Source organism: Ranitomeya variabilis, chromosome 1, assembly GCF_051348905.1.
Source record: "Ranitomeya variabilis isolate aRanVar5 chromosome 1, aRanVar5.hap1, whole genome shotgun sequence".
Classification (NCBI taxonomy): domain Eukaryota; kingdom Metazoa; phylum Chordata; class Amphibia; order Anura; family Dendrobatidae; genus Ranitomeya; species Ranitomeya variabilis.
In genome coordinates, this window is record NC_135232.1 from 104,854,481 (window position 1) to 104,880,473 (window position 25,993).

Below are 25,993 nucleotides of genomic sequence, written 5' to 3' on the forward strand. Positions count from 1 at the left end.
TCTTGGAGTGGGTTTTGTGCCAACGCCGAATAACAACCCTGAAAGCTTTTTTTTTCTTTTTTTCTTCATCGGATTGGTGTGCCAGGGCTGCCTATTGATGTGTCAGGTTCTACTGTGTGGAGAGGGGTGACTGAGTTCGGTGCTGATGGAATTGTGCCTTTGTTGTAGTAATTATCCTGTTATACAGTTACAGTGTTATAGGAAACAAGGGCTGTTTCTGGGTCATAAAGTCAAGACATGGTAGAGAATAGAAGAAGAGAGTCAAAGCCTGTGGGAATATCAAGGTATATAAGGTCTCTAAAAGGGTATGGTAAATTCTGAACTGGGAGGAGATGATGAGAATTGAGAACAAAATGTAAGTGAATCATGGTCAGAAAGGGGAGACGCAAATTTGAAAGATTACATATGAGCAGAGGTAGGTGAAAATTAAGTTTAGTGTGTGTCCCTTTTTGTCAGGGGCTATGGATGACAACTATGAGTGTCGAGGGATTATCCTTATTCTTATTTGCAATGAAACACGAGAAGCAATGGAATGGAAGTCAAAGTGAGAAGATACAGATTAGATATTCGAAAAAACTTTTTTTTACCGTGAGGGTGATCAATGTGTGGAACAGGGTGCCACGAGAGGTGGTGAGTTTTCCTTCAATGGAAGTCTGAAGACTGGACAGACATCTGTCTGAGATGGTTTAGTGAATCCTGCATTGAGCAGGGGGTTGGACATGGTGACCCTGGAGATCCCTTTCAACTCTAACATTCTAGGATTCTATGAAACACCAAAAGAGGCAACAAGTGTCAGCAGCTGAATAACATTTGTCAATGGGAATGTCTAAATCATCCATGATGATGGTGGTGATGTCAGTTGAAAGAACAAGAGGCATGTTGTGAACATCTTGACAAAGGTGGTGGCAGGCCTAGTGGTCAAAATTGGCAGGAAGTTGTCTTTGAAAGAGATACATGCGCATATAAATAGTTTGGGGATGAAATCCCACTGACAGATTCCCTTTAATGCGCCAAATGATTGGATACAAAAAAACTTTATGAATTCACTGGTGGCATAACATGGAAGTGGCCATGGAAATTGGGATCCCAGTCCTGGTTGGTTACATTCCTTAACTGGGTAGCAGTACCCAGGACATGACGGACATTCTTCTGCAGAAGAACTATATTGTTAGCAGACAAGTAGATGGGCATTTTTCCAAGAGCAATAGAAGGTGTGGGACTCCAAACTGCTAAAGAATTTATTTTTCTAGTCATGATTTATGATTCATTTTATATGTAGTATAGTCTATAAATCATAATTGAATTAATTATTTAGTCACCAGTCTCACTATGGCCAAAATTTTAAGACGGTCCAAAACACAATGAATGAGGCAGTGAGGCAAATGGATAACCAGCTGTCCAATCAACTGGGTCCATTTTTATCCCAGTTCTTGAAATTGTTACAAAACTCTGGGGGTGAGACCCCAGGGATCACCAAGTTATCACTCATCCTTACAAGATGGAAATAACTACATTTTTTTGTTTGTTTTTTTTACTTTGTCCTCATTCCATAAACTTGGATACTGACATTTGAGGGGATTTGTGGACATAGATGCAGTTGTCCACAAGGATGTTCTGTACACGGAATGTTTCCATAGATCTCTTAAGACTCACCCTGCTCATAGAACTTCCCCATATCTTTAATTTCTCAGAAGGATCATTTTACCAGAATCATTGTAAGGGTTATTGGACTTATATTTCAATCTAATAAAGAGATGGTGCTATTGATTCGCAGGTCTTGGTCCAGCGGCCAGATCTGAGGTCATCAGAGGTGGAGACCTGAGATCCACCTCTTGCCTGCCGGCATCCACAGCCTTTCTTTTGATTAACCAGCCTTGCATGAAGTCATATATGCTACAATCTGCAACAATGAAGTTTCATCAGGGTGGCCAATCAAAAGAAGAACCAGAGATGCCATCATTAAGAGGCTGGGTCCTGCAAATCGATTCGCTCCATCTCTACCTAACACATTAAAAAGTACTGAAACCCTTTAACTAAAAAGGTTGCCATATTTTCATAAGCAACCTGTCAAATCCTCACCAAGTTTATCAGAATTTTCTATGTAAACCATGTTGACATGCCACTTTGTGATAACCTGGAGACAGTTATGACATTATAACAGCATATTTTACGCCTTATCTAGAGGACATTGCACACTTCCGTTCTTCTCAGCCTCTTATTTCGTAAATCATTGCAAGCTACACACGAATTCTGAGATGATGAGCAAAGATAGAGGAAGATCAGAGAGCACATGTCTGATTCTCCAATTTACCACAGTATTTAGCTCGAAAGCTGGAAGGACATTAACCCGTGGGAAAAAAAAAAGGCAGACTTACTGTCAACCCAATTTTGGAAATGTATATAACAAAATGGATATACTACTAGATGGTAAAATAACACTTAAAAAAATCCAATAATTTTGTACTTTTGCTGACATTCCCCAAGTACCGTCCAATTTTTGCATAGTATATTCGAAATTGTAATGAGGGAATCAGTGCAAGGGACTATCTTTTACTGATGTTTTCTAACCAGGAAACTCGTATATCTATCCTTTATGTGACAAATTTGGCACCTTGCAACTGAGAAGTGGCTACATTTAGAGAACATGTAAATGTGAGCTACCAACATAGTGCCTGGAGATCTGACGTTTATATGGGCATTGTAGTAACATAGATTCTACTTCTATAAATCCATATATACTGGGTTCTACATGGCCTATTTTTGCAACATGTAGAAAATGTAACCCTTTGTATCTGCAGGTTATAATAGTGCCCTTAAAGGGAGAGTGTCATCAGAAAATTACCTGTTCTTTTAATCATTTTTATTTTGTGCTAAATGTATTTTGAAAGCATTTTTGGCAATGATTTTTTTTTCTCATACTACAATCTTCATTTATTTATTTTTTTTAAAAAGTAATCCTGCAGTTTTCACGCTGGCCGCTGGGGATTTTCTAGACTCCAACTTCCTGTTCTCTCAGGTAGAGTTCACAAGAAGGCTCTGTATCAGAGGAGGCAGGATTACAATGACCGGGGAACAGCTGATGAAACAGGATCCACGAATCGCAATAGGCGATGTCACAGCTGACCCTGCTCCCCCTCCCTTTACAATGACCTTTGCACATGTTCATTCGATGCTTGAAAACAAACGATAAGGTCAGTATCTGATTATTGTGACTATGTACATGTATTATTTCCTGAAACAATAGGAAATTAAAGTCTAAAAAAGCCCCAATGGCCAGTGAGAAAAATATTTATTTTAACACAGATTGTGATATGTAAAAAAAAAGCCTAAACATTTTAAGAAATACATTTAACACAAACATCTGATTTAAACAATAGGTCATGTTCTGATGACACATTCCATTTAAAGGGGTTGTCCAAGTTATCACCCATTTTCCTCAGGATAGGTGATAAGTTATTGATCAATGGGGTCTTAACGCTGGAACCTGCACCGATGGGAAAAAGGGGAACTTTTATCACAGTTAGCATGGAGTGACAGTGCTTATGATCGACCACTGCTTCATTCATTACCTATGGGGCAGCTGAGTACTGCACTCTGCATTTCTGGCAGCCCCATAGAAAATGAATGGAGTTGAGGTCCGGTGTGCGACCTGCAGGTTCTACTGGTCTGATAACTTGCTAACTTTCGATTATCTCCTATCTATATCAGATTCTAATATAAGGATAATAAACATTGCCTCTATAGTAAAATATTTTTAATGTAGCCATTAGAGACCCGTTATTTTAGTTTTTCCTGTATAGTCAGAAATCAATTGACAGAAAAAATCTAGATTTTTAAAGTCCCCAGGAAGTGATGGAGTACAGCCCTCTCCTCAGAGTGTAAATGGATACAGAACTTTGTCTGTGTGCATAGTGTACAGTGTTGATGTCCTACCCTTCTGATACTTTCCAACTTCCCCCCCCCCCCAAAAAAAAAAAAAAGACCTACCAAACTTCTAGAAGGTCCCATCGAAATATACTGGAAAGTTTTCTGCTATGAGCTCCAGTGTCCAAAAGAACATATAAGGGACCTTAAAAAGTCTGCTGAACAGGTATCCTCCAAAGTTAGCAAGTAGGAGCTTACATAGGCCTTCTGGCGTATTTAGAGCCCTCTCTCTTTTGACAATGAGAGGAGTTTTCTTATCCTGACAAGCTGATAGAGAGCTAAAGAAAAGAGAATGTCAATCCATTGTAAATGCTCCATCAGGGGGTTATGTACAGCATTCTGTAATGCTGTAGATAAGCCCCCGATGTTACCTGAAAGATAAGAAAAAGAGGTTAGATTATACTCACCCAGGGGTGGTCCCGCTGCTGGTCCGGTCAAATGGGTGTCTCAGGTCCACTCCGAAGCCTCCTATCTTTATTCGATGACGTCCTCTTCTGGTCTTCATGCCGCGGCTCCGGTGCAGACGTACTTTGTCTGCCCTGTTGAGGGCAGAGCAAAGTACTGCAGTGCGCAGGCGCCGGGCCTCTCTGACCTTTCCCGGCGCCTGTGCACTGCAGTACTTTGCTCTGCCCTCAACAGGGCAGACAAAGTACGCCTGCGCCGGAGCCGCGGCGTTAAGACCAGAAGAGGACATCATGGAATGAAGACAGGAGGTGCCGGAGCGGACCTGAGACACCCATCGGAGCGGGACCGCCCCTGGGTTAGTATAATCTAATGTCTTTTTCTCCTCTTTCAGATAACATCGGCGGCTTATCTACAGCATTCCAGAATGCTGTAGATAAGCCCCTGATGACGGTGAGCTTACCTCACCATCGATTTTGGGGGTGACAGGTTCCCTTTAACAAAAAAGTGTGAAACAACTGAACATATGTCTTATATTCTAGGTTCTTTAAAATAGCTACCTTTTGCTTTGATGACTGCTTTGCACACTCTTGGCATTCTCTTGATGAGTGGGATTTCTTGCCTTATAAATGGAGTTGGGACCATGAGTTGTGTTGAGCAGAAGTCTGGTGGATACACAGCTGAGAGTCCTATTCAATAGACTGTTAGTCTGTTAGTATTTGTATTATGGCAAGAAAAAAGCAGCTAAGTAAAGAAAAACGAGTGTCCATCATTACTTTAAGAAATAAAGGTCAGTCAGTCCAAAACAATTGGGAAAACTTTGAAAGTGTCACCAAGTGCAGTTGCAAAAATCATCAAGCGCTACAAAGAAACTGGCTCACATGAGGACCGCCCCAGGAAAGAAAGATCAAGAGTCACCTCTGCTTCTGAGGATAAGTTTATCCGAGTCACCAGCCTCAGAAATCGCAGGTTAACAGCAGCTCAGATTAGAGACCAGGTCAATGCCACACAGAGTTCTAGCAGCAGACACATCTCTACAAAAACTGTTAAGAGGAGACTTTGTGAAGCAGGCCTTCATGGTAAAATAGCTGCTAGGAAACCACTGCTAAGGACAGGCAACATGCAGAAAAGACTTGTTTGGGCTAAAGAACACAAGGAATGGACATTAGACCAGTGGAAATCTGTGCTTTGGTCTGATGAGTCCAAATTTGAGATCTTTGGTTCCAACCACTGTGTCTTTGTGCGACGCAGAAAAGGTGAACGGACGGACTCTTCATGCCTGGCTCCCACCGTAAAGCATGGAGGAGGAGGTGTGATGGTGTGGGGGTGCTTTGCTGGTGACACTGTTGGGGATTTATTCAAAATTGAAGGCATACTGAACCAGCATGGCTACCACAGCATCTTGCATGCTATTCCATCCGGTTTGCGTTTAGTTGGACCATCATTTATTTTTCAACAGGACAATGACCCCAGACACACCTCCAGGCTGTGTAAGGGCTATTTGACCAAGAAGGAGAGTGATGGGGTGCTACGCCAGGTGACCTGGTCTCCACAGTCACCAGACCTGAACCCAATCGAGATGGTTTGGGGAGAGCTGGACCGCAGAGTGAAGGCAAAAGGGCCAACAAGTGCTAAGCATCTCTGGGAACTCCTTCAAGATTGTTGGAAGACCATTTCCAGTGACTATCTCTTGAAGACCATCAAGAGAATGCCAAAAGTGTGCAAAACAGTCATCAAAGCAAAAGGTGGCTACTTTGAAGAACCTAGAATATAAGACATAATTTCAGTTGTTTCACACTTTTTTGTTAAGTATACAATTCCACATGTGTTAATTCATAGTTTTGATGCCTTCAGTGTGAATTTACAATTTTCATTTTCATGAAAATACAGAAAAATCTTTAAATGAGAAGGTGTGTCCAAATTTTTGGTCTGTACTGTATATATATATATATATATATATATACTGTATATATATATATATATATATTATATATTACAGTCATGGCCGAAAGTGTTGGCACCCTTGAAATCGTTCCAGAAAATAAAGTATCTCACCCAGAAAATTATTGCAATGAAACGTTTTGGTATATTCATGTTTATTTCCTGTGTTCAATTCAACTGGAATTTTGGACCACACTTTTGCAAACTGCTCCAGGTCTCTCATATTTGAAGGGCGCCTTCTCCCAATAGCAATTTTAAGATCTCTCCACAGATGTACAATGGGATTTAGATCCAGACTCATTGCTGCCCACTTCAGAACTCTCAAGCCCTTTGTTTGTTTCTGTTAAAAATGCAAATTAGACATAATTTCATACAAAACCCCAAAAATGGGCAAAAAAAACCCCAAATTGATGGCAACTTTCCAAAATTGTGGGTAAACAACTTAGTTTCAAGCACGTGATGCTCATTCAAACTCACCTGTGGCAAGTAACAAGTGTGGACAATATGAAAATCACACATTAAACCAGGTAAATAGAGGAGAAGTTGACCCAATCTTTGCACTAAGCATGGAGAACAGAAAGAGAAGATAACTGTCTGAGTTCTTGAAAACCAAAATTGTTGAAAAATATCAACAATCTCAAGGTTTACACGTTCATCTTCAGAGGTCTTAATGTTTCTTTATTTACGGTGCAACATAATCAAGAAATTTACAACCCATTGCACTCTAACTAATCTCCCTGGATGTGTACAGCAGAGAAAAATTGATGAAAGGTTGCAGCATAGGAGCATATAGCATAATGTTTGGATGATCCCAAACCTACTTCAAGAAGCACCCAGAAATGGATGGAAACAAAGCACTGGTGAGTAGGGTTGAGCGACCTTTACATTTATAGGATCGGGTCGGGTTTCACGAAACGCGACTTTTTCAAAAGTCGGGTCGAGTGAAATCGGCCGATCCTATAAAAAAGTCGGGGTCGGGGTTGGCCGAAACTCGAAACCCAATGCAGTGCATTGGGTTTCCAATGGTTCCCAGGGTCTGAAGGAGTGAAAACTCTCCTTCAGGCCCTGCGATCCATATTTAAGTGTAAAATAAAGAATTAAAATAAAAAATATCGCTATACTTACCATCTGATGCGCCCTGGTACTAAGCGGGAACCTTCCTTCCTTAGAATCAGCCTTCCAGGACCTTGCGGTGACGTCGCGGTGACGTCGCGGCTTGTGATTGGTCGCGCGGCCGCCCATGTGACCGCTCGCGCGACCAATCACAAGCCGCGACGTCACCGTGACGTCACCGAGGGTCCTGGAAGGGCTGATTCTTAGGAAGGAAGGCTGCCGGAAAGAAGCCGAGGGTGAGTATATTCCTATTAGGTATATACTCATCCTCGGACGCGCCCTGCTTCTTTCTTCTTTTTTCTTTTTATTTTTTATTGTTTTTTATTTTAATTCTTTATTTTACACTTAAATCTGAATTCCGATACCAATTCCCGATATCTTAAACATATCGGGAATCGGTATCGGAATTCCGATTCCAGATTCAGAAGATCGCCGACTTCATGGCCGACCCCACACAGGGGTCGGGTCGGGTTTCATGAAACCCGACTTTGCCAAAAGTCGGCGACTTCTGAAAATTGCCGACCCATTTCGCTCAACCCTACTGGTGAGTTCTCAAGTGGCCAGCAGTGATCTAAGTCCCGTTGAACACATGTGGAGAGATCTTAAAATTTCTTTTGGGTGAAGGCACCCTTCAAAGTTGAGTGTGCCATCAATTTGGGGGGTTTTGTCTGAAATCATGTACAATTTGCCTTTTTTTGTCTGTTTTTTGTGTCATTCAAATACACACAAAGGAAATAAACATGTATAATAAAACCGAGTAGTTGCAATAATATTCTGGAAGAAATACTTAATTTCTGGAACAATGTCAAGGGAGCCAACTGTTATGGACCTGGTGGTTAGGAGCACCCGGAATGACCTGATGAGTAAACTTAAAATCGGGACTAGCTCTGGGGAAGTGGGAACTCTGCTGAACGCAAACCCTACTCCTATCACACACACTAGAAATAGCCGTGGAGCATACCTAACTCTCCCTAGACGCCTCTTCACAGCCTAAGAGCTAACTACACCTAAAGATAGAAATAGAAGCCTTACCTTGCCTCAGAGAAATTCCCCAAAGGTAAAGGCAGACCCCCACATATATTGACTGTGAGTTAAGAGGAAAGTCACAAACACAGGAATGAAACAGGTTTTAGCAAAGGAGGCCAGATTTCACTAAATAGTCAGAGGATAGAAAAGGGAACTATGCGGTCAGCACAAAAGACTACAAAAAACCACGCAGAGTAAGCAAAAAGACTCCCCACACCGACTCACGGTGTGGAGGTGCCACTCTGCAACCCCAGAGCTTCGAGCTAGCAAAGGAATATCATGATAGCAAGCTGGACAAGAAATTAGCAGTACTAAGAAATATATTCAGGAAGCAGTACAACAAATGAACTAGCAAAGACTTAGCTTCTGCTGGAGTAGACAGGTCCTCAGAGAAGTCCAAGAGAGATCTGAACCAATACTGAACCATTGACAGCTGGCATGAAGTAACGATCTGAGTGGAGTTAAATAGGGAAGCCAGCATAGCAATAAACGAGAGCAGCTGATAAGCCAACCTCAGTGACCAGCAGTTCCGCTCGAAGCCACTAGAGGGAGTCCAAGAGCAGAACTAACCAAAGTACCATTCATGACCACAGGAGGGAGTCCGAGAACGGAATTCACAACAGTACCCCCCCCTTGAGGAGGGGTCACCGAACCCTCACCAGGGCCCCCAGGCCAATCAGGACGAGCCAAATGAAAGGCACGAACTAACTCGGCAGCATGGACATCGGAGGCAACAACCCAGGAATTATCCTCCTGACCCTTCCACTTAACCAGGTACTGAAGCTTCCGTCTCGAAATACGAGAATCCAAAATTATCTCCACCACATACTCCAACTCCCCCTCAACCAACACCGGAGCAGGAGGATCAACGGAGGGAACCATAGGCGCCACGTACCTCCGCAACAACGACCTATGGAACACATTATGGATGGCAAAAGAAGCTGGAAGGACCAAACGAAATGACACAGGGTTGAGAATTTCAGAAATCTTATAAGGACCAATGAAACGAGGCTTAAACTTAGGAGAAGAAACCTTCATAGGAACATAACGAGAAGACAACCAAACCAAATCCCCAACACGAAGTCGGGGACCAACACAACGACGGCGGTTAGCGAAACGTTGAGCCTTCTCCTGGGACAACGTCAGACTGTCCACTACGTGAGTCCAAATTTGCTGCAACCTGTCCACCACAGAATCCACACCAGGACAGTCAGAAGGCTCAACCTGCCCCGAAGAAAAACGAGGATGAATACCAGAATTGCAAAAAAAAGGCGAAACCAAAGTAGCCGAACTAGCCGATTATTAAGGGCGAACTCAGCCAATGGCAAGAAGGTCACTCAATCATCCTGATCAGCAGAAACAAAGCATCTCAGATAGGTTTCCAAAGTCTGGTTGGTTCGTTCGGTTTGGCCATTTGATTGAGGATGGAAAGCCGAAGAAAAAGACAAATCAATGCCCATCTTAGCACAAAAGGACCGCCAAAACCTAGAGACAAACTGGGAACCTCTGTCCGACACAATGTTCTCCAGAATGCCATGCCAACGAACCACATGTTGAAAAAATAATGGCACCAAATCAGAGGAGGAAGGTAATTTAGGCAAGGGTACCAAATGGACCATCTTAGAAAAGCGATCACAAACCACCCAGATGACAGACATCCTTTGAGAGACAGGAAGATCTGAAATAAAATCCATGGAAACATGCGTCCAAGGCCTTTTCAGTACTGGCAAGGGCAAAATCAACCCACTGGCACGAGAACAGCAGGGCTTAGCCCGAGCACAAGTCCCACAGGACTGCACAAAAGAACGCACATCCCGTGACAAGGAAGGCCACCAAAAGGACCTAGCCACCAAATCTCTGGTACCAAAAATCCCAGGATGACCAGCCAACACCGAGCAATGAACCTCAGAAATAACTCTGCTAGTCCATCTATCAGGGACAAACAGTTTCTCCGCTGGACAACGGTCAGGTCTATCAGCCTGAAACTCCTGCAGCACCCGCCGCAAATCAGGGGAGATGGCAGACAGAATTACCCCCTCTTTGAGAATACCAGCCGGCTCAGGGACTCCCGGAGAATCAGGCACAAAACTCCTAGAAAGGGCATCCGCCTTCACATTCTTAGAACCTGGAAGGTATGAGACCACAAAATCGAAACGGGAGAAAAACAGCGACCATCGAGCCTGTCTAGGATTCAACCGCTTGGCAGACTCAAGATAAGTCAGATTTTTGTGATCCGTCAAGACCACCACGCGGTGCTTGGCTCCCTCAAGCCAATGTCGCCACTCCTCGAATGCCCACTTCATAGCTAGCAGCTCCCGATTGCCAACATCTTAATTACACTCAGCAGGCGAAAACTTTCTAGAAAAGAAGGCACATGGCTTCATCACAGAGCCATCAGAACTTCTTTGAGACAAAACAGCCCCTGCTCCAATCTCAGAAGCATCAACCTCGACCTGAAAAGGGAGCGAAACATCTGGCTGACGCAACACAGGGGCCGAAGAAAAACGACGTTTCAGCTCCTGAAAAGCCTCAAAGGCCGCAGAGGACCAATTCACCACATCAGCACCTTTCTTTGTCAAATCAGTCAAAGGTTTAACCACACTAGAAAAATTAGCGATGAAGCGACGGTAAAAATTAGCAAAGCCCAGGAATTTCTGGAGGCTCTTCACAGATGTAGGTTGAGTCCAATCATAAATGGCCTGAACTTTAACAGGATCCATCTCGATAGTAGAAGGGGAAAAAATGAAGCCCAAAAAGGAACCTTCTGAACTCCGAAGAGACATTTAGACCCCTTCACAAACAAGGAATTAGCACGATGGACCTGGAATACCATTCTGACCTGTTTCACATGAGACTCCCAATCATCCGAAAAGACCAAAATATCATCCAAATATACAATCATGAATCTATCCAGATACTTTTGGAAGATGTCATGCATAAAGGACAGAAACACAGATGGAGCATTTGAAAGCCCGAATGGCATTACCAGGTACTCAAAATGGCCCTCGGGCGTATTAAATGCTGTTTTCCATTCATCGCCCTGTTTAATACGCACAAGGTTATACGCCCCTCGAAGATCTATCTTGGTGAACCAACTAGCCCCCTTAATCCGAGCAAACAAATCAGACAGCAGAGGCAAAGGGTACTGAAATTTGACCGTGATTTTATTGAGAAGGCGGTAATCTATACAGGGTCCCAGAGAACCATCCTTCTTGGCCACAAAAAAGAACCCTGCTCCCAACGGTGATGAAGACGGGCGAATATGCCCTTTCTCCATGGACTCCTTTATATAACTCCGCATAGCGGCGTGCTCTGGCACAGACAAATTGAAAAGTCGGACCTTAGGAAACTTACTACCAGGAATCAAATTTATAGCACAATCACAATCCCTATGAGGGGGTAGGACACTGGATTTGGGCTCATCAAATACATCCTGGTAATCCGACAGAAACTCAGGGACTTCAGAAGGAGTGGAAGCAGAAATTGACACCAACAGAACATCGCCATGTACCCCTTGACAACCCCAACTAGACACAGACATTGATTTCCAATCCAATACTGGATTTTGAACCTGTAGCCATGGCAAACCCAACACGACCACATCATGCAAATTATGCAACACCAAAAAGCGAATATCTTCCTGATGTGCATGAGCCATGCACATGGTCAACTGAGTCCAGTACTGAGGTTTATTCTTGGCCAACGGCGTGGCATCAATTCCCCTTAATGGAATAGGATACTGCAAAGGCTCCAAGAAAAAACCACAGCGCCTGGCAAACTCCAAGTCCATCAAATTCAGGGCAGCGCCTGAATCCACAAATGCCATAACCGAGTAGGATGACAAAGAGCAAATCAGAGTAACAGACAAAAGAAATTTAGGCTGTACAGTACCAATGGTGACAGACTTAGCGAACCGCTTAGTGAGCTTAGGACAATCAGAGATAGCATGAGTGGGGTCACCACAGTAAAAAACAGCCTATTCTGACGTCTGTGTTCTTGCCGTTCAGTTCTGGTCAAAGTTCTATCACATTGCATAGGCTCAGGCCTCTGCTCACAGGACACCGCCAAATGGTGCACAATTTTGCACTCGCACAAACGCCGATCAATTTGGATGGCCAAGGACATTGATTCATTCAGACCAGCAGGCGTGGGAAATCCCACCATAACATCCTTAAGGGCTTCAGAAAGACCCTTTCTAAAAATTGCTGCCAGGGCACACTCATTCCATTGAGTAAGCACAGACCATTTTCTAAACTTCTGACAATATATCTCCGCTTCATCCTGACCCTGACACAAAGCTAGCAAGATTTTCTCTGCCTGATCCACTGAATTCGGTTCGTCATAAAGCAATCCAAGCGCCAGAAAAAGCGCATCTACATTAAGAAATGCAGGATCTCCTGGCACAAGGGAGAATGCCCAGTCTTGAGGATCGCCACGCAACAAAGAAATAATAATTTTTACTTGCTGAATGGGGTCACCAGAGGAGCGGGGTTTCAAAGCAAGAAACAGTTTACAATTATTTTTGAAATTCAGAAACTTAGATCTATCCCCAGAAAACAAATCAGGAATTGGAATTCTAGGCTCTAACATCGGATTCTGAACTACATAATCTTGAATGCTTTGTACCCTTGCAGTGAGATGATCCACACAAGAGGACAGACCCTGAATATCCATATCTACACCTGAGTCCTGAACCACCCAGAGGTTAAGGGGAAAAGAGAGACAAAACACACTGCAAAGAAAAAAAAATGGGTTCAGAACTTCTCTTATCCCTCTTTTGAGATGCATTAACACTTTAAGGCCAGCTGTACTGTTATGGACCTGGTGGTTAGGAGCACCCGGAATGACCTGATGAGTAAACTCAAAATCGGGACTAGCTCTGGGGAAGTGGGAACTCTGCTGACCGCAAACCCTACTCCTATCACACACACTAGAAATAGCCGTGGAGCGTACCTAACTCTCCCTAGATGCCTCTTCACAGCCTAAGAGCTAACTACACCTAAAGATAGAAATAGAAACCTTACCTTGCCTCAGAGAAATTCCCCAAAGGTAAAGGCAGACCCCCACATATATTGACTGTGAGTTAAGAGGAAAGTCACAAACACAGGAATGAAACAGGTTTTAGCAAAGGAGGCCAGATTTCACTAAATAGTCAGAGGATAGAAAAGGGAACTATGCGGTCAGCACAAAAGACTACAAAAAACCACGCAGAGTAAGCAAAAAGACTCCCCACACCGACTCACAGTGTGGAGGTGCCACACTGCAACCCCAGAGCTTCCAGCTAGCAAAGGAATATCATGATAGCAAGCTGGACAAGAAATTAGCAGTACTAAGAAATATATTCAGGAAGCAGTACAACAAATGAACTAGCAAAGACTTAGCTTCTGCTGGAGTAGACAGGTCCTCAGAGAAATCCAAGAGAGATCTGAACCAATACTGAACCATTGACAGCTGGCATGAAGTAACGATCTGAGTGGAGTTAAATAGGGAAGCCAGCATAGCAATAAACGAGAGCAGCTGACCTCAGTGACCAGCAGTTCCGCTCGAAGCCACCAGAGGGAGTCCAAGAGCAGAACTAACCAAAGTACCATTCATGACCACAGGAGGGAGTCCGAGAACGGAATTCACAACAGCCAACACTTTCAGTCATGACTGTATATATAGATAGGTAGATAGATAGATAATAGTTAGATGATAGATAGATTATAGATAGACTAGATGGTGGCCCGATTCTAACGCATCGGGTATTCTAGAATATGTATGTATGTATATAGCAGCCACATAGTATATAGCACAGGCCACGTAGTATATAGGAGCCACGTAGTATATAGCAGCCATGCAGTATATAACACAGGCCAAGCAGTATATAACACAGGCCACGCAGTATATAACAGCCCACGTAATATATAGCACAGCGCAAGCAGTATATAACACAGCCCACACAGTATATAACACAGCCCAAGCAGTATATAACACAGCCCACGCAATATATAACACAGCCCACGTAATATATAGCACAGCCCACGCAGTATATAACACAGGCCACGCAATATATAACACAGCCACGCAGTATATAACACAGCCCATGCAGTATATAACACAGAGCACGCAGTATATAACACAGCCACGCAGTATATAACACAGCCCATGCAGTATATAACACAGGGCACGCAGCATATAACACAGGCCACGCAGCATATAACACAGCCCACGTAGTAGTGTGGGCACCATATCCCTGTTAAAAAAAATAATTAAAATAAAGATAGACACAGGCCACGCAGTATATAACACAGCCCAAGTAGTATATAGCACAGCGCAAGCAGTATATAACACAGCCCACGCAGTATATAACACAGCCCAAGCAGTATATAACACAGCCCACGCAATATATAACACAGCCTACGCAGTATATAACACAGCCCAAGCAGTATATAACACAGCCCACGCAATATATAACACAGCCCACATAATATATAGCACAGCCCACGCAGTATATAACACAGCCCACGTAATATATAGCACAGCCCATGCAGTATATAACACAGAGCACGCAGTATATAACACAGCCCACGCAGTATATAACACAGGCCATGCAGTATATAACACAGGCCACGCATTATATAACACAGGCCACGCAGTATATAACACAGCCCACGTAGTAGTGTGGGCACCATATCCCTGTTAAAAAAAATAATTAAAATAAAAAATAGTTATATACTCACCCTCCGGCGTCCAGCGAAGCTGTCCTGATGCGCGCGCTGCTGCCACCAGCTTCCGTTCCCAGAGATGCATTGCGAAATTACCCAGATGACTTAGCGGTCTTGCGAGACCACTAAGTCTTCTGGGTAATTTCGCAATACATCTCTGGGAACGGAAGCTGGCGGCAGCCGCGCGCATCAGCGGATGATGTAAGGTGAGAATAGCAGGTTTTTTGTTTTTTTATTATTTTTAACATTAGATTTTTTTTACTATTGATGCTGCATAATGGACAAGGATGTTTTATGGAAGAAATTAACTTAGGCCTCTTTCACACTTCAGTTGTTTGGCGTCAGTCTAAATCCGCCATTTTCCTCAAAAAACGGATCCGTTTTTTTTTTCGACGGATCCGTTTTTTTCCCCATAGACTTGCATTAGCGACGGATTGTGACGGATGGTCGTCCGTTCCATCCGTCATGCGACGGATCCGTCAAAATTTGGCGGACGTCATCTAGACATTGACGGTCATTGCAACGTTTTTTGTCTGCGTTGAAATGGCGGATCGCGACGGATCCGTCGCATCCGTCATTTCATAGAATGGCCACCTATGGGCGACGGATCCGTCGCGACCGTCATTTCGGCGGATCCGTCGCCCCAATCCGTTTTTTCAATTTTTTTCAATTGCGCATGCTCCAAAAAGTATATACAACCCCCGAGTAACGGATCCGTCAAAAAAACGGATCCGTTACATCCGTTTTTTCAACTATTGTGACGGATCCGTCGATCCGTCATTATGTCGGAAGTGACTGATGCCAAAATACTGAAGTGTGAAAGAAGCCTTATAGTGAAACTGCTCGGACAGCAGTAAAGTTAGCATAAACGTCTTTGTGCTAACTTTAATCCCCATGCTGAATTACTGTACGTATTTGGCCTTCTGACCATACATCGACTCACTCTAAAGCCTCAGTGAATGATTTTTTAATTCGGCCTGCCTAAGTATGTATGCACAGCAAACAAGAGGTGATCATCCCATGGTCCATTTCAGGAGACAGTTACAATGCAGCTCACTGTGTGATTATTTTTCTCCTTAGAACTAAACTTCTATGACGTTCAACCCTGGTCTACAGAAAGTAAGCCACTTATCCCACCGATGGTAAATGGAGTCAAAGACCGTCAAAGACGTAAGCAGGAAGAAGAAGAAGAAGGAGGGTAGGGAAATAAATGTAGCATGTGCTCCAGGGAAGAAAAGGTGTAGATGTACTGTAGTATCTTTATTGTGCTTCGGTTGATGTGAATAGCTTCATGGTGCCAACGTAAATGAATGAAAACACATGCGTCACCACAAGGGTGGCTTGTCATTAGAGGGAAAGTGGAAAAAAAAGGGGTTTAGGAAACAACAGTCGCCGTATCTCAGTTCGATCAAAGGGATCTTTTAGAAAAGTGTGTACATAGTGTGACTACAAATCATACGGTCGTAGGAGTAATGAAAAAGTCTTTTATACTGTATTCAAATACATAGAAAATGAAATGTGTTGGCTTTTGAGAGACTATATACTGAGCAGCAGTGGACATAGAGGAAGCAAGCACGGTGTACAGGCCCCAATTATACTGCATCCCCTCATTCTCCTTACATCTCTCGAACAATGGAACAGTAATTGCGGCCTATGAAAAGCATTAGCTAAGTCATCAAAATGCAATTCTATAGACGGTAAGATATTGCTAGCGGTTTTTAAGGTGGGAGAGGGCCCCCTTTACAGCTTCTACAGTACACAGAGTACCTTTGTCCCTGCCATAGAGACATAATGCCAGTCACTGCTTTATTAATATGTTTGTCCTAATTTTTTTTAAGTGAGTCATTTAGATTAATCAATTGTTACCCCTTTGCTACGACCATCACCACTCACTGATTGATTTTCCCATTAAAATAAATGGAACATATTTGACTTTATAGCACTAGTATGTAAATTAACACGAACAGTATGTACAAAGTGGTGCTCACAATAATTAACTATAGGGCTTATGTAGTTCATTAAAAGTCAACTACCGTATATACTCAAGTATATGCCGACCCGAGTATAAGCTGAGGCTCCTACTTTTGCCACGGAAAACTGGGTAAGCTTATTGAATCGAGTATAAGTCGGGTATGCATTGTCCCCTCATCCCTGTCCTGCTATGCCTGGCCTCTCCCATCCTGTCCTGGTAAGAATGCCTCCCCATCCCTGTCCTTGTCTGCATGCCTTCCCTGTCCCTGTATGCATGCCTCCCCCTTCCCTGTCCTGGTATGAATGCCTCCTCGTCCTTGCCCCTGTCTGCATGCCTCCCCTATCCCTGTCATTGTATGCATGCCTTCCCTGTCCCTGTCATTGTATGCATGCCTTCCCTGTCCCTGTATGCATGGCTTACCCCATCCTGTCCTCGTAAGAATGCCTCCCCATCCCTGTTCCTGTCTGCATGCCCCCCCTATCCCTGTCCCTGTCTGCGTGCCTCCCCTATCCCTGTCCCTGTCTGCGTGCCTCCCCTATCCCTGTCCCTGTCTGCATGTCTCCCCTATCCCTGTCACTGTATGCATGCCTTCCCTGTCCTCTCATGAATACCTCCCTCTCCCTGCCCCTGTCTGCATGCCTCCCCCGTTAAGTCTCTGTATGCATGCCTCCCACATTCCATCCCTGTATCCATGCCTCCTTATGCCCTATCCCTGTGTGCATGTTTCCTATTGAAAAAAAAAACAAAACATCCTACTCACCTACCTGCGCGCCCTGGGTGCTGGCACTGCATCTCGTTACGGCCGCTGGCGCCTGCCTGCAGCTCTTCCTGTGCTCAGCGGTCACATGATACCGCTCATTAAACTGATGAATATGCGCTCCACGCCTATGGGAGTGGAGACACGTCCATATTGATGAATATGCGCTCCACGCCTATGGGAGTGGAGACGTGTCCATATTCATTACCTTAATGAGCGGTACCACATGATTGCTCAGCAGGAATAGCTGCAGGCGCCGGTGGCCGGAACGAGATGCAGTGCCAGCACCGAGGGTGCGTAGGTAGGTGAGTATGATGTGTGTGCTGATTCCTGGCACCCGCTGCTCTGCCACCCCCCTCCCCCGCCGGCTTTCTGTACCGTGACTCGTGTATAAGCCGAGGGGGCGTTTTCAGCACAAAAAAATGTGCTGAAAAAGTCGGCTTATACACGAGTATATAAGGTATGTAGTTTCCATTCACCTGTCAGTTTTGGAGAGCAGCGAAAAGCCTGGAAGAAATCCATACAAATACCATGAGACCATAGAAACTGCAAATAAATGCATTGGGTTTAATGCAGATTCTCAATTTTTTTAACATATGTGAAGAAATAGGACAGTTTTCATCAGTGTTCTGGATCAGATTTTTGTCAGTGTGTCCATCAGTGTTTCATCAGTGATTAAAAGCATTGCAAAGATTCTCATAGCCAATACAGTGTTAAAAAGAGACAGCACATGGATAGCATCCATGTACTATAGGTCTGTGATTTTCATGTACACACTGAGTGTCACACCCTCCTGGGAGAGCTGGGGTTATTAAACCACTAGTATTGTGAATGGCAGATCTTCCAGATAACTTGATGTTTTGGTGCTGAAGAGGTTAATGACCCTTTCTATGCTGGTTAGGATCCTGCAGCTCCATCTCACAGGGCCTTCTGACCTGCTCATTTCTTCTCTCTATAGAACCTGGACAGAACTTCTATTCCTCGTCAGTTAAAGTTTTGCTTCCTAGTTTGCTCGAGTTGGTGTGCTAAAGTTGGAGATCATTGTTGCCGCTGGAGATTGTTGTCTGCTGCTTTGGGGGGTATGCTTTCCTCATTGTCATATTCCCATTTGGTCTGTACATTCCTACCATTCCCTTTATTCCTCTCTACCTATGGTGAGTGCTTTGTACGTTAGTTGCTTTCTGTTATCCCTGTCTGTCTTACATGTTTATACACCAGCATTTCTGTCCCAGGCCTCCTGGGGAGCGGAGGGCTTAGGGTATAACAGGAGAACAGTGAGGCTGGTGGCCCAGACTTCCTAACCTAGGTGCCTTTGAGAGCAGGGATAGTTAGGGTCCCATTTTCAGGGATGGTGCAGGGCCCCTTTCCCTAATCTTGTACAGTCACAGCGTGACTGAGACCCATAGACTATAATGGGTACATGTTTTGTCCATGATAAACGAGGATAGAACATGTACATGATTCAAAAATGTTTGAATGAGACAAGTAATCATGTCTAAGGCATTGGACATGGTGCTAAACTTTGGAGGAAATAATTATCTACGCTGCTGACTTAAAAGAGTGTAAAAAAAAAAGGTGCGAATATTAACATACGTCCAATTTGCACCAAATTTTGTGACTTTTTACACCAGTCTTGCTACTTCGCTCCTGCTGCCTGACAGGTTTAATATAAATCCTATGCCTCTCAATAAATCAATCACATTTTCTTCCAGACCAGAAATTTACCGTAGGTACTGTTACTTTGTATAAATGTAACGTTTCCTCACATGAGACGTCATAACTCCTGCTCCCGTAATACATAAAGGCGGCCATTTTAGAGTTGGACCTTTAGATTGTAAGATTTTTGCCCTACAACTGTCGCACAAAATGTACATCACACTCTTATAAGAGGACTTGTCAGCGTTCCTGACACGTCCAGTTCATGTGTGTATTGTCCATTACTGTCATATTTCTGTGGCATCTTTTCTTTGAACTGTACATTGTGACACTGCTCTGTTATTCTTACTGAAAATGGACAATTAGGTGTAACCTGTTGGAGGGCTGTACATACACACTCTGACACTGTCCAATAAGTGCTGTCTGTGAGTATGACCACACCTCTTTGGCAGGGAAAATGCTAACACCCAGTTGTCAATTTAAACACTTCTAGAATAAATAATAGAGAAACAGCACAACCTAAAATTCTAAATGATAAAGCTTCAGAATGTTTATTTTAAAGGAATACAAGTATTAAAGAATCACTCCCATCTAAAGTGTCATCCTCTTGCTATATTGCAGTCATATTATATGGCACTGTCTACCTACAACTGCTCACTTTCCCTTCTACCCAGCTAATTTTTCTCTTTTCCTTTAGGTCTGTGACATCACATGATTAAAAACTGACTAGCTGACTCCTTCTAAGCTCTATGTAGATACAGGAGGTCAATTTTCCCTGTGTGAGTCATCAGTCACTGCAAAAGTCCCTGGCAGGCGAGGAGGGAGCAGCTGGGTCAGGAATTGAAGAGGGGGATGATTCATGCAGGGAAAAGAGACTTCCTGTTTCTACATAGATCAGAGAAAAAGGGAAGAATTATCTGGGCAGAAAGATGAAATGAGCAATTGTAAGTACACAGTGCTGTATAATATAATTACTGCAATATAAAACTTTGATGGGAGGAGGAGTGCTTCTTTAATTAAACCAGACATGTCAGGAGAGCTAACAGACCTCCTGTAATGGCAACATTGTCACAAGGTATCATGTTAGACTTCTTGCTCAGCTTGCATATATGATTCCCATGGACTGTGACTGACAGCTGCGGTGCTCCTAGTGATCTCTGTGCAGCCCTTATAGACCGGTACCATGTAATTTGTTACCATTTGCTAACGATTGTCACCTTAGAATAATTATGTTTTGAAAAGTTCTGTATCAGCACAGAATGACTGATCCAACCAAGTACAGGCGCTCAGTGCACCCTTGGCGTGGCTGAACAGTTTAGTGCTTGTTTCCCATCTACTTCCGCCCTTCTCTGTCTCTATAAAGCCAGAGCGGTCAATCAAAAAAGTAGGGAGAGGAAAATAAGTAGATGGGAAGTCATTCTGTGCTGACAGACTGCCCATAATAAGGTTATACCATATAAAAAGGTTCTAAAATTAAAAAATAAGGACCCACCCTTTACCATCAGGACAGTGCAAATCACAGCTGGCAATATGTCACAATGAAATGAAGTGCCATACTGAGACACTTCCCCTTTAAGGTGAGGCTCTGGCTTGTAGCCACTATAAAGATTATATTAGAGAAATGAATTGCTAGCAATATCCTAGCATAATGTTAGTCTTGGAATCTCTCCATTTCCATATTTCAGGTGCTGCCCTGTGAAGTCTACAAGTAGTCGTGCGGTGAACGACACCAGAAATTGTGGTGAAATAACTATTACTCACCGATCACTGGCCTCAGCGGTCACTGGTCATGTTTGTATGTACGGCAGCAAAGTATAGATCACCAATGGGGACTAGCAGGGACTAGTGATGAGCAGACGTGCTAGGATGAGGTGTTATCTGAGCATGCTCATGTGCTGACCGGGTGACTTCGAACATGTCGGCTACATGCCTCATGGCTGTTAGGCAATCCCTGCGTGTGTGTCGGCTGTCGAACAGCCGCGAGACATGCAGGTGCGGGGAGTGGAACATGTTTTTCGAGCATGCCGAAGACACTCTGTTAGCACCCGAGCATAACACCTTATCCGAGCATGTCCGCTCATCACTAGTAGGGACCTCCCAGAACAACTCAACAAGCACGTAATGGTTATTTTTTTATGAAATGTCCTGCTTTTGGGTGGTCACAGTAGGAACCATCGGCGGTTTCAAAAATGGCTAACATTCAGGGGTTTTTTATTAGAAGAGAATAACAGGGCCGTCTCTGCACTGTAGTCTATGTCCACACATTGCGTTTTACAGTAACGGCAAACTCTGACATTTCAGAAATCTCACGTTGGTTTTTTTTTCCTGACTGACTTAGGCTACGTTCACACTAGCGTTGTGCGCCGTTGCGTCGGCGACGCAACGCACAACGCACGCAAAAACGCGTCAAAACGCACGCAAAAACGCTGCGTTTTGCGACGCATGCGTCGGTTTTTGTCGAAAAAAGGACGCAAGAAAAATGCAACTTGTTGCGTTTTCTTGGTCCGACGCTTGCGGCAAAAAAGACGCATGTGTCGCACAACGCAACAAAAAAAAACGCATGCGTCCCCCATGTTAAGTATAGGGGCGCATGACGCATGCGTCGCCGCTGCGTCGCCGACGCAAACCCGACGCACATTAGCTTAACGCTAATGTGAACGTAGCCTTATAGAAAACTGTTGCGTTTTTGCAAACATAAGAATGTCGGTGTTTTTTCAGTGTTTTTTTTACCCATAGGAAGCAAAGGGTAAGTGCAAAAACGCAACAAAAAATGCAGCGTTTTTATTTTACTGCATTTTGGGTGCAAAAACCTAAGGAAGGTAACTCATACTTTTTGGGGCCAATAAACTGTATCAACAAGAAAAAGAGCCAAAAACATAGCAATAAAAACGCAGCAAAACTTGCTTTTTGTAAGCAGCGTCTTTACTTCAGAGAGAGCAAAAACGCAACGTGTGAACACAGCCTTAAAAACAACACTTGGCGCGTGTCCATAAATCTCCTCCACGTTCCTGGAAATACGCTGCATTATTGGCACTTGGGAATACAATGGGAAACAAACCCAGTGCGTCCTCATCATGGGAATGTAGCCTGTGGTTCCTGCATTATGGCCGGACTATAGTTCCCTAGATTCTCTCCCATCCCTTAGCAGACATGTGTCTTTCTTCAGCTGTACGATGTGACTATATGACTATACGACTTTTGGAATATTCCAGACTTCTATGCAATCATTTCCTAAACCCACATTACATCAGGACATTTCTAGCTGCACAATTCCATATTAATTGAAGCGCAAGTGAAAATGTCATGTAACTAATGTTATGGAGTTTGTGATGTGGGTCCTTCAGTGATGTCGAAAGTAACATTGTCCTGGAGTTTGGACATCTGACCCGTTCTGATCAATCGAATCAATAAAACTTCGTTTAGAGCCTTTACAAAGAAACTGTATAGAACAACATGTCCACTGTCACAGGAGAAACAATACAGAATATTATACTTCATAGCACAGAGGAAATGGGCACAAATACAGTGAATGAACCCGCCAGCAGCAGAATCCCACTGTTCAGCCAGCACTTACTGCCATCCTGGTCATGCTAGGCTGGAAATCCAGTCTGTATGCAATGTTTGCTCAAGAAAGCAGGAGGCACTTATAGGAATGTATACACACTGCTAACACCGAGGTGGCGGAGCCCAGACCCTCCGAACAACTCATGCTGTATGGTTTTACATAGGACTGCATGTAAACCTAAAGAGCGCTTTATAACAAAGTACAGTGATGCTTTATCACAATGTTACATTACGAACGACAGATAGATAGATATGGGATAGATAATAGATAGATAGATAATAGATAGATAGATAGATAGATAGATAGATAGATAGATAGATAGATGATAGATAGATAGATAAATGATAGATAGATAGATAGATAGATAGATAGATAGATAGATAGATAGATAGATAGATAGATAGATAGATATGAGATAGATAGATGATAGAAAGATGATAGATAGATAGATAAATGATAGATAGATAATAGATAGATAATAGATAATAGAAAGATAGATAGATAGATACATACATAATAGATAGATAATAGATAGATGATAGATAGATAGATAGATAGATAGATGATAGATAGATAGATAGATAGATAGATAGATAGATAGATAGATAGATATGAGATAGATAGATAGATAGATAGATAGATAGATAGATAGATAGATAGATAGATATGAGATAGATAGATGATAGAAAGATGATAGATAGATAGATAGATAAATGATAGATAGATAATAGATAGATAGATAGATAGATAATAGATAGATAGATAATAGATAGATAGATAGATAGATAGATAGATAGATAGATAGATACATAGATAGATAATAGATAGATAGATAGATAGATAGATAGATAGATAGATAGATAATAGATAGATAGATAATAGAAAGATAGATAGATACATAATAGATAGATAATAGATAGATAGATGATAGATAGATAGATGATAGATAGATAGATAGATAGATAGATAGATAGATAGATAGATAGATAGACAGATAGATAGATTCAAAAAAAGGAAAGCAGCACAAAAAAGTTTGAAAAAATAAAGTGGACTTTAATGCCTGAATGGCGTGACAACGTTTCGGATATAATATCCTTTCTCAAGCCATGAGCTTGAGAATGGATATTATATCCGAAACGTTGCCGTGCCATTCAGGCATTAAAGTCCACTTTATTTTTTCAAACTTTTTTGTGCTGCTTTCCTTTTTTTGAATTTATCATTGGTGACCATTGGATTGCTGGTTGGGAGAGCTTTGCATGTTTTGTAAGGTAGTATTTGATGCTGTTCTATTTTTTCTCCTAGATAGATAGATGATAGATAGATAATAGATAGATGATAGATAGATAATAGAGAGATAGTTAATATATGAGACATATAGATACATAGGTGAGAGACAGATTGATGTGAGATAAATGAGATATCAAGACGCCAAATATAGATGTGCTATAGTATAAGCTATATAGATATGTAATAGATACATAAATGTGATCTATTAATACAATAAGTACAGTACATATACAGCTATAGGTGAGACAGTTACAGATCGATGGTGAATAGATGGGAGCTACATAGCTGATACAGCGGTAGATCTACAATGTGCCCCAGATGACACTTCTAATAGCGGCATTATGACTCCTCAGTGCCGCTGACACCTGTACACACACGGCGGGGCTCACACACGGCGGGGCTCACACTCACCTGCTCCAGCTCCTGGCCGCGGTTTTCCAGGCTCATGGTCCCGCAGTCCCGTGCAGTGCATACAGTCAGTGCATGGCCACAGTGTCCAGTCTGCAGCCCAGCAGTCACCTCTGCTGTCCCCGCAGGAGGCTGCTGACACCTTTTCATAAGCCTCGTGTCCTCCCACCCTGCCAGTGACAGCTCCTCCCAGTGCAGGGCCCTACCGGGCTGTGTGTGCTGCCGAGCCCTCCGGATCTGCTGCTGCTGCTGCCGAGCTCTTGATAATGTCCCATCACTTACTGGCTGCACTGAGCCTGGAGTCACCTTTGTAGAGGAGCCATACTCATATCATTGGGGGAATATTGATGTCAGACATATATATTATTACTTTTTTATGAAGATCCTTCACTTTTAATTACAGGTAATGAAGCTCCTGGTCTTATACTGTCAGATTTCTACTCCATGAATACATTCAGAACCTGCCTAACCCTATGAGAGTGCAGCTAGTTGGGGCTGTTTTTGCACGTTACTACGATATGAGAGCCACAATTGTTTAATCACTGACTTGTTTTTGTGTGTCTACAGGCACCATTATGGGGTACATTATGGGGTACATTATAGGGAACATTATGGGGTACATTATAGGGAACATTATGGGGTACATTATGGGGTACATTATAGGGTACATTATAGAGTACATTATAGGGTACATTATAGGGTACATTATGGGGTACATTATGGGGTACATTATAGGGTACATTATGGGGTACATTATAGGGTACATTATGGGGTACATTATAGGGTACATTATAGGGAACATTATGGGGTACATTATGGGGTACATTATAGAGTACATTATAGGGTACATTATAGGGTACATTATGGGGTACATTATAGGGTACATTATGGGGTACATTATAGGGTACATTATGGGGTACATTATGGGGTACATTATAGGGTACATTATGGGGTACATTATGGGGTACATTATAGGGAACATTATGGGGTACATTATGGGGTACATTATAGGGTACATTATAGAGTACATTATAGGGTACATTATAGGGTACATTATGGGGTACATTATGGGGTACATTATAGGGTACATTATGGGGTACATTATAGGGTACATTATAGGGTACATTATGGGGTACATTATAGGGTACATTATAGGGAACATTATGGGGTACATTATAGAGTACATTATAGGGTACATTATAGGGTACATTATGGGGTACATTATAGGGTACATT

The 25,993-nt window shown here is 42.9% G+C and overlaps 1 protein-coding gene across 1 annotated transcript in view; it reads right to left on the reverse strand.

Annotated features, from left to right (window-relative positions):
* Positions 1 to 24,898, reverse strand: part of PDE8B (phosphodiesterase 8B) — a 339,284-nt gene extending 314,386 nt beyond the window's left edge. The window contains exon 1 of the mRNA XM_077287159.1: positions 24,762 to 24,898. Within this exon, the coding sequence (XP_077143274.1) occupies positions 24,762 to 24,797 (36 nt within the window). The 5' untranslated portion in view covers positions 24,798 to 24,898. The remainder of the gene's footprint in view (positions 1 to 24,761) is intronic.
* Between the last annotated feature and the right edge of the window lie 1,095 nt (positions 24,899 to 25,993).